At 36.3% G+C, this 15,746-nt stretch overlaps 1 protein-coding gene across 1 annotated transcript in view; it reads right to left on the bottom strand.

The window, feature by feature from the left end:
• SEMA3E (sema domain, immunoglobulin domain (Ig), short basic domain, secreted, (semaphorin) 3E) overlaps window positions 1–15,746 on the bottom strand; it is a 361,421-nt gene that overhangs the window by 103,267 nt on the left and 242,408 nt on the right. The window contains exons 4-5 of the mRNA XM_006834339.1: window positions 12,898–12,957; window positions 6,548–6,667 (exon numbers count right to left, since the gene is read on the bottom strand). Coding sequence (XP_006834402.1) covers window positions 6,548–6,667; window positions 12,898–12,957 — 180 coding nt within the window. The remainder of the gene's footprint in view (window positions 1–6,547; window positions 6,668–12,897; window positions 12,958–15,746) is intronic.

The raw sequence follows: 15,746 nt of genomic DNA, 5'->3' as shown, positions 1-15,746 counted from the left end.
TATGATAGGGTGATATCCATACACCTACAAATAACAGTTAATACCATGATTATTTAAATTTACACACCAGCCACTGAAGTCACTAATAATGAAATTGCAGAATTCTACAAATTTTTTTAGTCTGAAATTGGAAAAAAATATGCAATCAAGATGCACTGATAATTACTGTTGATTGGAATGCTAAGGTTGAAAACAAACAGGAAGAATCAGTAAGTGAAAAACATGCACTTAATGATAAAAAACTATGCTGGAGATTGAATGATAGAATTTTGCAAGATCAATGAATTCTTCGTTGCAAATTCCTTTTCTATACAACATAAAATATGATTATGCACCTGGACTTCACCAGATGGAATATACAGAAATCAAATTGACCACATCTGTAGACAGAAACAGTAGAATAACTCCATACCATCAGCCAAAACAAGGCCAGGGGCAGACTGTGGAACTGACCATCAATTGCTCATATGCAAGTTCAGACTGAAGCTGAAGAAAATTTTAAATAAGGCCACAAGAACCTAAATATGACCTTGAATATATCCGACATGAATTAGAGAACATCTGAAGAGTGGGTTTGGTGCTTTATACACTAATGACTGAAGACCAGAAGAATTGTAGGATGACATCAAGAATATCACACAGGAAGAAAGCAAAAGCCCATTAAGAAGCCAAGAAAGGAAGGAAAAGATCAAAATGGATGTCAGAAGAGACGCTGAAACTTGAAGAAAAAAATCAAGCTTCACTTGAAAAGAACCAAATGATGCAGAAAACATCAAAAGAAGATGAAAGGAACACATAGTCACTGTACCAAAAAACAATAACAAAAATAAAGAGTCGATGTGAACCATTTGAAGAAGCAGCATATGATCAAGAGCCAACGATACTGAAGGAAAAATTCCAAGGTGCATTGAAGGCATTGGAAAAGAACAAGGCTCCAGGAATTCTTGGAATATAAATAAAAATCTTTTAACAAACTGATGCAACACTAGAGACACTCACCCATTTATGCCAAGCTACTTGGACAACAGATTAGACGAGATGCACATTTGTCCCCATTCCAAAGAGAGGTGACCCAATGAAATGCATAAATCATAAAAAATATCATTAATATTACAAGTAGGTAAAATTTTGTTAAAGATGATTTTTTTAAATGGCCACAATACATTGACAGGGAACTGCCAGAGGTTCAAGCCAGATTCAGATGAGGACACGGAACAAGGTATATCATTGCTGATGTCAGATGGAATTTAGCTGAAAGCAGAGGATATCAGAAAGATGCTTAACTGTGTTTTATTGACTATGCATATGTTTTTGACTGTGTGGATCATTACAAGCTATGGATAACATTGTGAAGAATGTGTATCCACTGACCTCAGAGACATGTTTACACACATTTTGTTTGGAATACATGTATGAACTGGAAGTCTAGTAGCAATACTTTTAGACTACTGTTAATTCCCAAATCTGCATTTCTAGCCAGTCTCTCTCCTGAAAAATAACCATTACATCCACTGTTAGCAAGATATCTTCATTGAATATCCCATAGTCCCCTTCCCACAAAAAAACCTGCTTACTACCCAATGCTTTTTATCTCCAAGAAGACAAATTGTCTCATTGTCTTATTTATCTGCTATACTAAAGAAAACCTTCTTCAATACGTCTACACTTTTCCCATCACTCTTTGTCAGTTTGTCATACTGTGGTGGCTTGTGTGTTGTGTGATACTGGAAGCTATGCTACCAGTATTTTAAATACCAGCAGCGCTGCACATGGTGGATAGTTTTCATTGGAGTTTATAGAGTAGGATAGACTAGGAAGAAGAAGATGAAGACTACTTCGGAATATGTAGTCATTGAATATTTTATGAATAGCAGAATACTGTCCTCCGATATGTTGCCAGAAGATGAACCCCTCAAGTGGAAAGGCACTCAAAATCCAACTCAGGAAGATTTGCCTCATCAAAGTCGAGTTGACTTTAATGAAGTGGATGGAGAAAAGCTTTCAGGACCTTCATATGTTGCTGGACACAACTCAAAATAAGTAGAAACAGCTGCAAACATCTATTAATAATTGGAACATGGAGTGTACAGTGTATGAATCAAGGAAAACTATTAAAAATTTCAAAAATAAAATGGAACATATAAGATTGGTATACTAGGCATTAGTGGGCTATTGACTATTGGTATTGGCTATTTTGAATCAGATAATCATATTATTTCTTATGTAGGAAAGGACAAACTGAAGCGAAATAGTGCTGCATTCATCCTCAAAATGCATTTTAATATCTATCTTGAAATACAGTACAATCTGTGATAAGATAATGTCCTATAGGAAGACCACTGAAAACCATTATTATTCAAATTTATGTACCAACCACTAAAGTCAATGGCAGAGAAATTGAAGAATTCTACTAACTTCTTCATTCTGAAATTGCTCAAGCATGCAATCAAGATTCATTGCTAGTTGATGAGGATTGGAATGTGAGTGTTGGAAACAAATAGGAAGGTTGGTAGTTGGAAAATATGACATTGGTGATAGAAATGATGCCTATAATCAATTGCATGATAGAATTTTGAAAAACCAATTAATTATTCATTGCAAATACCTGTTTAAAAATAAATTTAATGGCAACTGTATACCTGGACCTCACCAGGTGGAATACACTAGAATCAAACTGACTGTGTCTTTAGGAAGAGATGATGGAGAAGAACAATATCATAGCCAAAACAAGGCAAGAGGTCAACTATGGAACAGACTATCAATACTAATGTGCAAATTCAGGCTGAATCTGAAGAAAATTAAAAACAAGCCCATGGGAGCCAAAATATGACGTTGAGTATTGTTGTTGTTAAGTACTGTCGAGTTGGTTCTGACTCATAGTGACACCATATAGGGTTTCCAAGGAGTGGCTAGTAAGTTTGAACTGCCGACCTTGCATTTCAAACCGACCTTGTAGTGCTTATCCTACAGTGTCACACCAGTACTCCTCACCTGAATTTAGAGACTGTCTCAAGAACAGATTTATTGCATTGGATACTAATGACTGAAGACCACAAGAGTTGTACGATGACATCAAGAACATCATACATGAAGAAAGCAAAAGGAAATTAAAAACACAGGAAAGAGAGAAAGGACAAAAATTCATGCCAGAAAAGACTTTGAAAGTTGCTCTTGAATGTAGAGAAGCTAGTGACCTGAAGATATGATGAAGTAATAGAACTGAACCAAAATTTTCAAAGCGCAGCTTCAGAATACAGCCAAGTATTATGAAATATGCAAAGACCTAGAGTCAGAAAACAGAAAGGAAAGTTGAAAGAGCTTAAGGGAAATTCAAACCTTGTGTTGCAATACTTAAGAATTCTACTGGGCAAAGTACTGAAGGATGCAGGAAGCATCAAAAAAAAAAAAAAGATAGAAGGAATACACAGTATTGAACCAAAAATAAATGGTCAATTTTCAACCATTTCCAGAGGCTGCATATGATCAAGAACCAATGATATTAAAGGAAGAATTCCAAGCTGCACTGAAGTCAATAGTGAAAAACGGCTTTAGAAATTGACGGAATACCAAATTTTCAACACACTGATGCCGTACTGGAATCACTCATTCATCTATGCCAAGAAATTTGAAGACAGCTATCTTGCCAGCTGTTGGGAAAAGATCCATATTTGTGCCTGTTCCAAAGAAAGGTGGCCCAAAGGAATGTGGAAATCATTGAATAATATCATTAAGTATCACATGAAAGTAAAATTTTTAAAGATAATTTTAAAAGTGGTTGCAGCAGTATACTGACAGGAAGCTTGCCTGAAATTCAAGCCTGATTCAGAAGAGGATACCGAATGTAGGATATCATTTTATTTGGAAGAAGTACAGCCCAAAGGCTCTAGGGAAGTGAGGATGGTTGAGATTTTGTCTCATATTTTGTACATGTTGTCAGGAGAAACCAGTCCCTAGAGAAGGAGATCATGGTTGGTAAAGTGGAGGGTTAGGAGAAGAGAGGAAGACCCCTAATAGTGGGAGCAGTCACAGGTTCAAGCACTACAATTGCTGATGTGGCAGAGAACTGGGCAGTGTTTGGTTCTGTTGTGACTAGGGTCACTATGAGTTGGAACCAACTAGATTGCACCTAACTAAAGCAACACTTTTTATTTCTTTCCTGATATTTATTTTCCTTAACCATTTTATTTCTTGATTAAATAGATAATTGTATTGCTTTTATTTTGTCATGTCAGTTACTTCTTAATCTTTTAAAATCCATTTACTTATGTCTTTACCAAAACTGTCCTCTCTGTATCATTGACTACTGTCGACTACAATTTTAAACCTGGTTTTTGTTTTGTTTTTTTCCCTTTTACAACTATTGTTCTGAATTTGTAGTACTTTGATTTGCCCTCTATTTTCTGCTCATTCTCTGTTCACAATAACATTCCCCAGACATTCTCTTCTCACCAACTAATGGCATTTTCCAAGTTACAGGGAAAGGGAGAAAGTAAGAGTGAGAGGGCAAAGAGACTCCTTTGAAACCTTACCTAATAGGGTTCAAGAATTTAAACTATTCTGATAATACCCCCTCAAATATCTGTAAATACAAATCAAAAAGATAAAACTGATAGGTACTGAACATTTGTTGTTCTCACAAAAACCTACTATGTTTCCTTAGCTCCCTCTTCACTGTTCGACTTTGCTCTTCCCAGTCATGAAGAAATCAAAGTCGAATTGCTTTTCAAATTCCTTTCAACTGCAATAGCCAATATAAAGCTGTTACATAAAATGTCTTGCAGATCAGCACCCTCCATCAGTTCCGCACCACACACCCTTTAATTTGCTATTTCAGCAACGCTGTTAAACATCATCATGATCTCTAACCAGGACTTTTGAAACAGCCTCCTTGAATTTCTTTGTCTTTTCTCTTTCTCTGCTTGAATTGATCATAAATATCATGAAAAGCTAATACTTCATGTCAATCATATACTCTACTCAAAACTCTTTCATGGTACTATCTTTAGAAATAGAAACAGAATGCTTCAGTCTAGCATTAAAATCCTCCAAAAATGTGTCTCAGATTTATCTTTTGTCTGCAAGTCTACTCCATACAGGCCTGCCTATGAGCTTTTTTAAATCAAAGTATTTTCCTTGTCCATTTCAACTTACATTACTGTATGCAAAATTTATCAAATCTACAAACTGTTTTAGGAAGAAATCTCCATTTTGTTCTTATTGTCATTTGACCCCAAATTTCTCTTATGATACATTACAGCAATGTATTAAAATATTTTTTTCTACCATATTTGATATTTAGATAAACTGCTTGAAACTGAAAATATTATTTCTTACATGAAGATGAATTACATGGAGATCCACTTAAAATAATGACAAAGCAACTTGCCTTATAACTGTTACTGAAATTGTGATGACAAACTATATGAATGAAAGGTAAAATGTCCTCACGTCAGAATATGGGTTTATATGTTTTGGAGTGAAACTCTAAAGTAAGGTGCTTAAAATTGTGCCTGAAATAAAATGAAATTTGGGGACTCATCCAGCTTAGAAGAACAGGTTGTATGACTAATTTTGAGCCTACTTGCTAGTAACTATTTAGTCTGGGGCTTACTTTTCTTATACCATGTCACTGAGTGGTGGGACATAGACCTCTCCCACACACCAGATAAAAATTTACCTTAATTCCTCCTATGCACTTCCTACCATCACCATATCACCTGGCTCAGATAAAGAGTAAATATGAGTGGGGAATTTAAATTTTGTTTTTTTGTGGGTTGTTTTGCTTTTCCTTTTTAAAACACCGTTGCATTAGTAACTCAGGGCTGATGAAATAAAGTGCCACAAACTGGGTGGCTTAAAACAATAGAAATTTATTGTCTCATAGTTTGGAATTAGAAGTCTGATATCGAGGTGTCAGGATGTTCATGCTCTTTCCAAAGGCACCTAGGGAAGATCCTTTCTTGTTTCTCCCAGTTTCTGGTAGCCCTGCGTACTCCTTGGCTTGTAGTTGCATAACTACAATTTCTACCTCCATATTTACATGTAATTCATTCCTCTGTGTGTGTCTCTTCTCTCTTATAAGGACAAGATTCATATTGGATTAACTCAACTTTATTCAAATATGACCTCACGGTAACTGATGACATCTTCAAAGGTCCTATTTCCAAACAAGGCCACATTCAGAGGTACAGTGGAAGTAAGGTGAGTAGGGTTAGTATAAGGACTTACTACAACATTCACTTTGGGGTTTATGATTTGATCCATAACAGATATACACCATTAGACTAATGAAAACATAAATAAGGACACTACGAATAGCATAGTTTGATATTATGAAATATCTTTAAGTAAATACAATTGCTCAGTGAATGGATATATAAAGAATCAATTGGCTTATCATTGTTATAGCTGACCAGGATTCCAATGGCTCACAAAGAAAATTTATGCCTCAAGAAAATTAATATTGTATATCATAATGATTGTATTTTTCCTAAGAAAAAATGCAAACAAAACCTTGTTTCAAGCATTACCTTTCTTGATATCTTACCTCCAAATGGTATCCAACTCTGATGAAAGCACAAAGTGGGTCAAATGCTCCAGTACCGCAGGTCAGAAGATGTGTCCTATTATAGTGATGCAAAACCCGAACGTAATTTGCACATTCACTCTAAAGCAAGAAAAAAAAAAAAGAAATTGGTTAGTGTAATAAAAATTTTAAGTCCTTTCTAGAGTTTAGTTTTTCCTACCCTTAAAGGAATAGATTGAAAAGAGGTCAAGACTAGTGCACGAAGAAAGAGGGTGACAGATGTATATTTTAGTTAGCATTTGTTACATGAATTACATTTTATAATGGGAACACATCATTTTACATTTGTTCTAATAAACACATGGGGAAAGTAAAGTACTCCTCAGAAATTTATTAAAGATTAAAGATTTCCACAAAGTAATTACTGATTATGCAAAGGCTATTGACTGTGTAGATCATGGCAAACTTTGGATAAATTTGTGAAGAATGGGTATCCTAGAACACTTAATAGTGCTAGTAAGGAAACTGTGTATAGACCAAGAGGCAGTTGTTAGAGTAGAGCAAGGAATATTGAAAGGTTTAAAATCAGGAAAGGTGTGTGCCATGGTTGCATTCTTTCACCATGGTTTAATTTGTATGTGAAGCACATAATCTGAGAATCTGAGTTATATCAAGAAGAATATGGCATCAAGATTGAAGGAAGACTCATTAACAACCTGCTATATGCAGTTTTAAGGAGCTCTGGTAGTGTAGTGGTTATGAATCAGGTGCTAACCTCAAGGTTGACAGTTTGAAAGTACCAGCAGTTCCATGGGTGAAAGATGAAGTGGTCTGCTCCCGTAAAGATTTACAACTTCGGAAACCCTTTCTAGGGTCACTATGAGTGAGAACCGACTCCATGGTACTTAACAACAAAAACAATATGCAGTTCTGTAGTCCTGGTGTGGCACTGTGGGTTAATGCGCTGTACTGCAAAGTCGGTTTAAACTGAAGGGTCAGTGGTTCAAGCTCACCAGTCACTCCCCAGAAGTGTGCTATGGGTTGAAACTGACTCCACGGCACTTCATAGCAACAACAACAATGACATATTTGTTCATACAGCTTTGCTTGCTGAAAGTGAAGATGATTTGAAACACTTTCTGATGAAGAGCAAAGACAAAAGTTCTCAGTATGGATTGTACCTCAGTAAGAATGCTCACAACTGTGCCAATAAATAACATAAAAATAAACAGAGAAAAGACTGAAAATGTTAAAAACCTCAATTTGCTTGTATCCACAATAAACACTCATGAAATCAGAAGTCAAAAACTTAAATGATGTATTGTATTAGGCAAATTTGCTGCAAAAGACCTCTTTAAAGTGTTCAAGAGTGAAGATATCAGTGTGAGGATTAAGGTATGCCTAACTCAAGTCATGGTATTTTCAATCACCTAAAATGCATATGAAAGTTGGATAATGAATATGGACGGCCATAGAAGAATCAATGCATTTTAGTTATGGCGTGGAAGAAAAATATTAAAAAGATCATGGACTGCCAGAAGAACAAACAAATCTGTGGTGTTAGAAGTACTGTCAGGATGCTCCTTAGAAGCCAGGATTTGTTGTTGTTGTTGTTAAGTGCCGTTGAGTCGGGTCTGACCCATAGCGACCCTGTTGATGGGACTCTCATATTTTAAACATGTTATCTGGATGGATCAATTCCTGGAGAAGGACATCATGTTTGGTAAACTGTAGGGTCAACGACAAAGAGGATGACCCCCAGTGAGATGGACTGACACACGACAACAGAAATGGGCTCAAACATAACAATTGTGAAGACGGTGAAGGACCAGTGCTTCATTCTATTGTGCATAGTGTCACTGTGAGTCCAAACTGACTTGATGGCTTAAACTATTCCCAATGCTGCTATGTTCTTTTAAGTAAAATAATAATAATAATAATAAAATGGATCATCATAAAGTCAGGAAAAAGTATATTTTAAACAGTTTAATGATTCATAGAAAAATGTGCAGAATTGTAGCACCTTACATAATTTTGATATTTGGAAAAATAAGTCACATTCTCAATTCACAAATTCACATAAAGTATTTGAGTAAAGAATTTTCAAGTAAGTTACTTATTAGAAGTAACATTTTAAAGTTACTACAGTCCTGGTGTGGCGCTGGACCGCAAGGTTGGTTTGAACCACTTCTGTGGTTCAAATCCACCATGGGAACCCTGTATAGGATCCCTATGAGTCAGAACCAACTCAATGGCACTTAACAACAACAGTCTAATGAATGGAAAGAGCTAGACAGTATACAGACTTTCATGTAAAAGAGCAGCTATAGGTCTTAGCAGACTGTTTTGTCTCTGTTTTCTTATATTATTTATGAACTTTTGCAGGGGTCCTGGTGTGGTGCTATACTGTAAGTATCGGACTGCTAACCCAGTAGTATTTTGAGTGCCTTCCAACCTAACGGAGAAACAGTCAATTTCCCCTTCTTCCTAGTCCGTCTTATTCTGGAAACTCTGCTGAAATCTGTCCTTTATAGGTGACCCTGCGGTATTTAAAATAATTGAATATAGCACCTTGTCCATACATACACATACTAAATGGTTTACAGAATTTTACTACATTAATCACTTTTGTTGCTAAGTGTCATTGAGTCGGTTCCATCTCATAACAACCCTGAATAGGGTTTCCAAGGCGCGGCTGGTGAGTTTGAACCACCAACCTTGTGATTCAAACCAACCTTTCAGTCCAGTGCTTTATCCACAGCATCACACCAGAACTCCACACTAATCACTTGTTGTTAATTGCCATAATCTTGTTTCTGACTCAAAGCAACCCTGGATAGAGTTTCCAAGGAGCTACTGGTGAGCTTGAACTGAGCATAAACATAGAATTAAAAAAAGGCTTTGAAAATGTTTCAAGACCAACTTGATTAAATAGATTCTAACAAACATATTTTTTTTTTTTTTTACAAATTTTTGTTGTTGTTAGTTGTCACCAAGTCAGCTCCAACTCAAGACACTCTTATTTATAATGAAACAACATGCTGCCTTTACCTGTGTCATCTTCATGGTCATTGGTAAGTTTGAGTTTATTTTTCAATCTATTGTGTAGCTATTTCAACCTAGAGAACTTATCTTAAAGAATAGTATCAGAAATACTCCCTTGTGATACACAGGGATTCACAAACTAAATTTTTGGAAGTTAATTGCCATTCCTTTCTTCCTAATTTTTCTTAGTCTGGACACCACACTGAAACCTGTCTATCATGGGTGACCCAGCTGGTATCTAAAACACCAGTGGCACATCTTCCAGCATCACACCAACATGAAAGGGCCCATATTATGGTAAATTGACAGATGAGTGATCCAATGGTAGTAATTGAAATAGTTACTGAGTAATTGAAATAGTTACATACTTCAATGTATAGGAAACAAAAGTCCACAATTGGACCAATAAATAAAATCATGATAAATAATGATCCCAACTGGATTAACAAATAAAATCATGATAAATGGAGAAAATATTGAAGTTTTGAAAGACTTCAATTTTCTTGAATCTCAATCAATGCTCACCGGAGCAGGAGTCAAGAAATTAAGTCTTATACATTGCATTAGGCAAATCTACTGCAAAAGACCTCTTACAAGTTTTAAAGAGCGAAGATGTCAGTTTTATGACTAAGATGTAACTGACCTAAGCCATGGTATTTTTAATCACTTCATATGCACGTGAAAGTTGGACAATGAATAAGGAAGATCACAGAAGAATAAATGCATTTGAATTCTGGTGTTGTTGAAGAATTTTTAAAGTACCATGAAGTACCAGAAGAACAAACAAATCTGTCTTAGAAGAAGTATAGCCAGAATGCTCTTTAGAAGCAAGGATGGCGAGACTCATCTCTCATGCTAAGGACATATTTATCAGGAGGGACATAATGCTTGAAAAAGTAGAGGGTGAGTGAAAAATTGAAAGACTCAAGGGAAATGGATTGTCGCAGTTGCAAAAACAATGGGTTCATATGTAACAACAACTGTGAATTTCCACAGGAATGGGCAATGCTGTGTTCTCTTTTGCATAGGGGTACTATGAGTCAGAACCAACTCAACATAACAACAATAACATTTCATTTAAGATATATTATGTGTTGTTGTCTTAAGGTACCTTCAAGTTAGTTCTGACTCATAGTGACCCTATGCACAACAGAAGAAACACTGCCTAGCCCTGCTCCATCCTCACAATTGTTAACCTTTGAGCCCACTGTTTGTGTCCCTGTGTCACTTCATCTCCTTGGGGGTCTTTCTCTTTTTCATGACCCTCCACTTTTCCAAACATGATGTCCCTCCTTCAGGAACTGGTCCCTCCTGACAATATGTCCTAAGCATGAGAGATGAGTCTCACCACCTTTGCTTCTAAGGAGTATTCTGGCTGTACTTCTTCCAAGATTTATTTGTTCTTCTGACAGTTCATACTTCTCTCAATATTCTTTGCCAACACCATGATTCACCTATTTTTCTATGATCTTCCTTATTCATTGTTCAACTTTCACATGCATATGAGGTGATTGAAAATATCATGGGTCAGGTGCACCTTAGTCCTCAAACTGATATCTTTGCTCTAACACTTCAAGAAGGTTTTGCTCAGCAGAGTTGTCTAATGTAATGCATCATTTGAATTCTTAACTGCTGATTCCATAAGTGCTGATAGGGGATCTAGGCAAAATGAAGTCTTTGACAACATCAATCTTTTCTCCATTAATCATGATGTTATTTATCCTGGTGTGGCACTGTGGGTTGATGTGCTGGACTGCAAAGTCAGTCTGAACTGCAAGGTCGGTGATTCAAGCTCACCAATAGCTCCTCAGAAACCCTATGGTCATTATGGGTCAGAATTGACTTGATGGCACTTAACAACAACAATTTATTGGTTCAGTTTTGAGGACTTTTGTCTTCTTTAGTTGATGTGCAATAAATACTAAAGGCTGTCGTGACAGAAAATGCCATGCAATAATCAGTCAATTTAATTCTTATAAGGGAATTTTTTGATCTCAAAATTGTAAAATCTCTCAAATAACAATATTAGGATGAAAAAACTGTATAACCACTTTTTGATAACTCATTCAGATGATTGCAAGCCATCAGCATAAACAAAGAATGAGCTGTTGAACTGATTTTCCAGGGCACACATACTTACTTCTTCAAGTTCTCACTCACATAACATTTTATTCTGTCGGTGACCCACACCGTTGATAGAATCTGATAACTCCAGCATAGTGAAAACATTCTTCTCCTTATTGCCATGAACACCTGATTGTCTCACTTGAAACACTGTCACATATTGATGTGAGCCAATTAGGCCTCATGTTGACTCATAGGAACTTAGATTGACAAGGCCTAAGTGTGTGTTCAATTAGTCAGCATCAGGCTGTGGACTCAGGCAGCTGGGAATGTGTTGACTTATTCCTTGGCTTTTACCCAGTTGCTACAGAGAATGAAGATTTGGTTTTAGTCTTTTACATAATATTTTTCTTTCTACTGGAGGAAAGGATCAGTTCACTTTCAAAAGGAGGTCTGCATGTTTTCTCTGAAGATGTGTATCGTGTGATCAGACAGCTCACCCTGGCATGGAATGGTTAGCCAGCCTTCTTTGACACTCATATATGTTTGAGTGTGTTGGGAACTATGTCAGGGACATTGCAAGTGCACAGCATGATTCCCACTCATGCATGCCAGAAAAGCAATGGAGTAATAGTATGTTGTTTCTTTGAGTAGGGGACCCTAAACACTTTGGAATCAGTAAAACGTATTCATTGCCTTTGCAGTCTTCTCTTCATAGTTTACTCCTTCTCCTTTTATATTTTCTTACTTTGCTTTATTAGAGTTTCTGATCTACAAATCAAAATAAAATCTCACAGAAATAGTGGGCCTTTCCCTAAATTAAAAAAAAAAAGTAAATTATCCAAAATTATTTTTCTTCCAAATATTTAAGAAAAAAAATTTTACATAGAAATTTATAATTTTGAATGGGATAATATAATAAAACACAAGATCTGGATGATGTCTTATTTCTCTTCACTCTAGCTCTATGCTGAGATTAATTTATTTATATCATCTTTTTCCTTCATGAACTGAATTACATATCTCCTTTTGAAGAGCAAATAAAAGTTTAGTGACTTGGTCATTTGTTGTTGTTGTTAAGTGCCGTTGTGTAAATTCCAACTCATAACAACACTGTATAAGGTTTCCAAGGAGCATCTGCTGGGTTTGAACCACTGACCTTGTGGCTAGTGGTCCAGTACTTATCCTACAGCACCACACCAGGATTCCTATGGAGCCAGGGATATATTTGCTTTTTATCACTTATCATAAATAATACTTACTGCATCATTTCCCTTCATTATGCATTCTTCTGTTTTTAGTGCTGTACTAGGCCAATGTATCTGAAAAAAGAGAGTGAACTATTATGACAAGTACCAACTGAAAAACCATTTCATTTTTTTCTACAATTCAATACATTTTCATTTTGTTCTATTTTCTGAAAAGATAAAGCAAGGCTTTATTTTAGTTACACCATTATTTGCATAATTAAGAGAGTTACCTTTGAACTTTTACTTCTGAATCTTATGTTAACATATCTTAGAAGATGCATGTTAAGGCTAAGCCCATCCAGAAGCCAACCACACTTCAGTGAGCCTTTCCCTCTATTTACCTTCTGCATTCAGGTGGTTACCTCTGTCTTCTAGCTTTTCCTGAACATGAATGTACTTCTAACTACTCTGGCTCTTCAATGAGTCCTTTACCATTTTATCAGCTTTAAAGCTTAGCACAGACTCTTACCTATGTTTGCTGCCTCAAATGATTAAACGTGAACAACTTTTAGAATTCTTATTTATAATATAACACTCAGTAATGAACCACACTACATCTCTGATTGTTTTAAAATATTATTTAATTCTGGTGGTGGTGGTGGTGGTTGTGTGCCGTGGAGTTCGTTCCAACCCGTAGAAATCCTATATAGACTTTCTGAAGCTGTAAATCTTTATGGGGACTGAAAGTCTCATCTTTTTCCTGCGGAGCAAATGATAGATTAGAACTGCTGGCATTGTAGTTAGCAGCCCAACACTTAACCCACTACACTACTATGCCTCCTTTATTTAACTCTAGTAGCTTCCAAATGAGCCTGGTGTGGCACTATAGCATAAATTGATGTTGTTGTGTGCCCCCCGAGTTGGCTCCAACTCATAGCTCATGCAATTTCCCTTCCTGCTCCTGAGATGGTTCATTTTAAATCAAGCAGAATGCCAAAACTATTCATTCCTCATATTACTTTCCCATACACCTTATTTACATGGCCCCTTCCAGTCATTAAGTGGGAAACTATGGTTGTTGGTAAGTCCCATCCAGTTGGTAAATCCCATCCAGTTGCGACTCATAGTGACCCTGTATGGGATTTCTGAGGAGCAATTGGTGAATTTGAACAACTGATCCTTTGGGTCAAACTGAACATTTTGGTCCAAGGACTCCTAAAGAATATAGTTGAAGAGCCATCATGTATTGTAGCACACATATCGATTTAAAATACAGGCACAAAGCAGTAATATGCACTTCATAATAATTCGTTTTTGTTGTGAAGTGACAATGAGTCAGTTCTGACTCATAGTGACCCTGTGTAGGACTTCCAAGGAGCAGCTGGTGGGTTTGACCCACCAACCTTTTAGTTAGCTGTCCTACAGCATATCCGGTAGCATGATAGAATGATTGCTTCATAAGGAAGGATACAAGGTGAACAAAGGGTTACAATAAAAAAGTAATTAAAATAAGATAGACATCTTTAAGATCAATTGCTGTTGTTGAGTGCTATCAAGTGGGTTTCAACTCAAAGTGGCCTTGTCTGTTGCTTACTGTGCATATAAATCTTGGAAGGAGAACAAAGTCTCATTCTCTTGCTGCAAAGTGGTTGGTGGGCTGGAACCACTGACCTTGTGGTTTACAGTGCAGTGCTTATACTACAGAGTCATTGGACTCCCTTAAGGCCAGTTGTTGTTGTTAAGTGCCATCGAGTCAGTTCCTACTCATAATGATCCTATGTAGGGTTTCCAAAGAAAAGCTAGTGGATTTGAACTGCCAACCTTGTGGCTCCCAGTCCACTATGGATCCTACAGTGCCACACCAGGAGTACATAAGACCAGTAATGAGCTATAAATTGTGTGGTGGTGGTTGCATGTTATAGAATAGGTTCCAACTCAGAGTGATGCTGTATAGGGTTTCCAAGGTTATTAATTTTTAAGGAAGTCCAGCTTATAATCCACTTTGCTACAAGGACTCCTTATAAATTGCGTAGCATAACACTTTTGTAGAATTTCAGGGAAAAATCATTAAGTACGTGGAGTTTAAATCCACAAAATGCTAACAGTGACATTTATTTGTTTTATGAGTGAAATTTCTGTATTATTTCTTTCTAGGCTGTTTCTGTTGCTTTTTGTTTATACTATGACATTAAGCATAATATGTGTCAGGCTTTGTGCTAAGACTTTAATTTTCTTCTTTGTTTAACAAGTTTATATATAGAGGTATTCTGTCAAGATTCATCTTAAGTCAGCAATGATATGTCTAGTTCCAGTTCTCTTCTGAATCTGGCTCGAGTTTCTGGCAGTTCCTTGTTGATGTACTATTGCAGCTGTTTTTGAAGTATCTTCAGCAAAATTTAACTTGCATGTAATATTAATGATATTGTTTGATGACTTTCACATTCTCTTGGAACAACTCTCATGGAATGAGTGCAAATATGTATCTCATTCAATTAATTGGCCAGGTAGCTATATTCTAAATTTCTTGGCAGATATGATGGAGGTTAGTCAGTGCTGCATAAGTTTGTTGGAAGATTTCAATTCGTATTCTGACAATCCTGAAGTCTTGTTTTTTGTTTTGTTTTTACCAATATCTTCAGTGAAACTTGCACTTTTTTCTGCAGTACCATCAGTTTTTGATCACATGCTACCTCTTGAAATGGTTGAACATCATTCATTTCTTTTTGGTACAGTGATTCTATGTATACTGTCCATCTTCTTTGATGGAAAATTGTATACTTTCCATCTTCTTCTTCTGCATCATTCAATATTTTCTCCATGAAATCCTTCAATATTGCAAGTCAAAGTTTGAATATTTTTCTTCAGTTCTTTCAGAAAAATACTGAGAGTGTTTGTCTCTTTTGATTTCCTAACTCCAGGAC

The sequence above is a fragment of the Chrysochloris asiatica genome, unplaced genomic scaffold, assembly GCF_000296735.1.
Source record: "Chrysochloris asiatica unplaced genomic scaffold, ChrAsi1.0 scaffold00010, whole genome shotgun sequence".
Lineage (NCBI taxonomy): Eukaryota > Metazoa > Chordata > Mammalia > Afrosoricida > Chrysochloridae > Chrysochloris > Chrysochloris asiatica.
The sequence above is the reverse complement of the archived record's forward strand: the minus strand, read 5'-3'. Positions and strand labels throughout refer to the sequence as shown.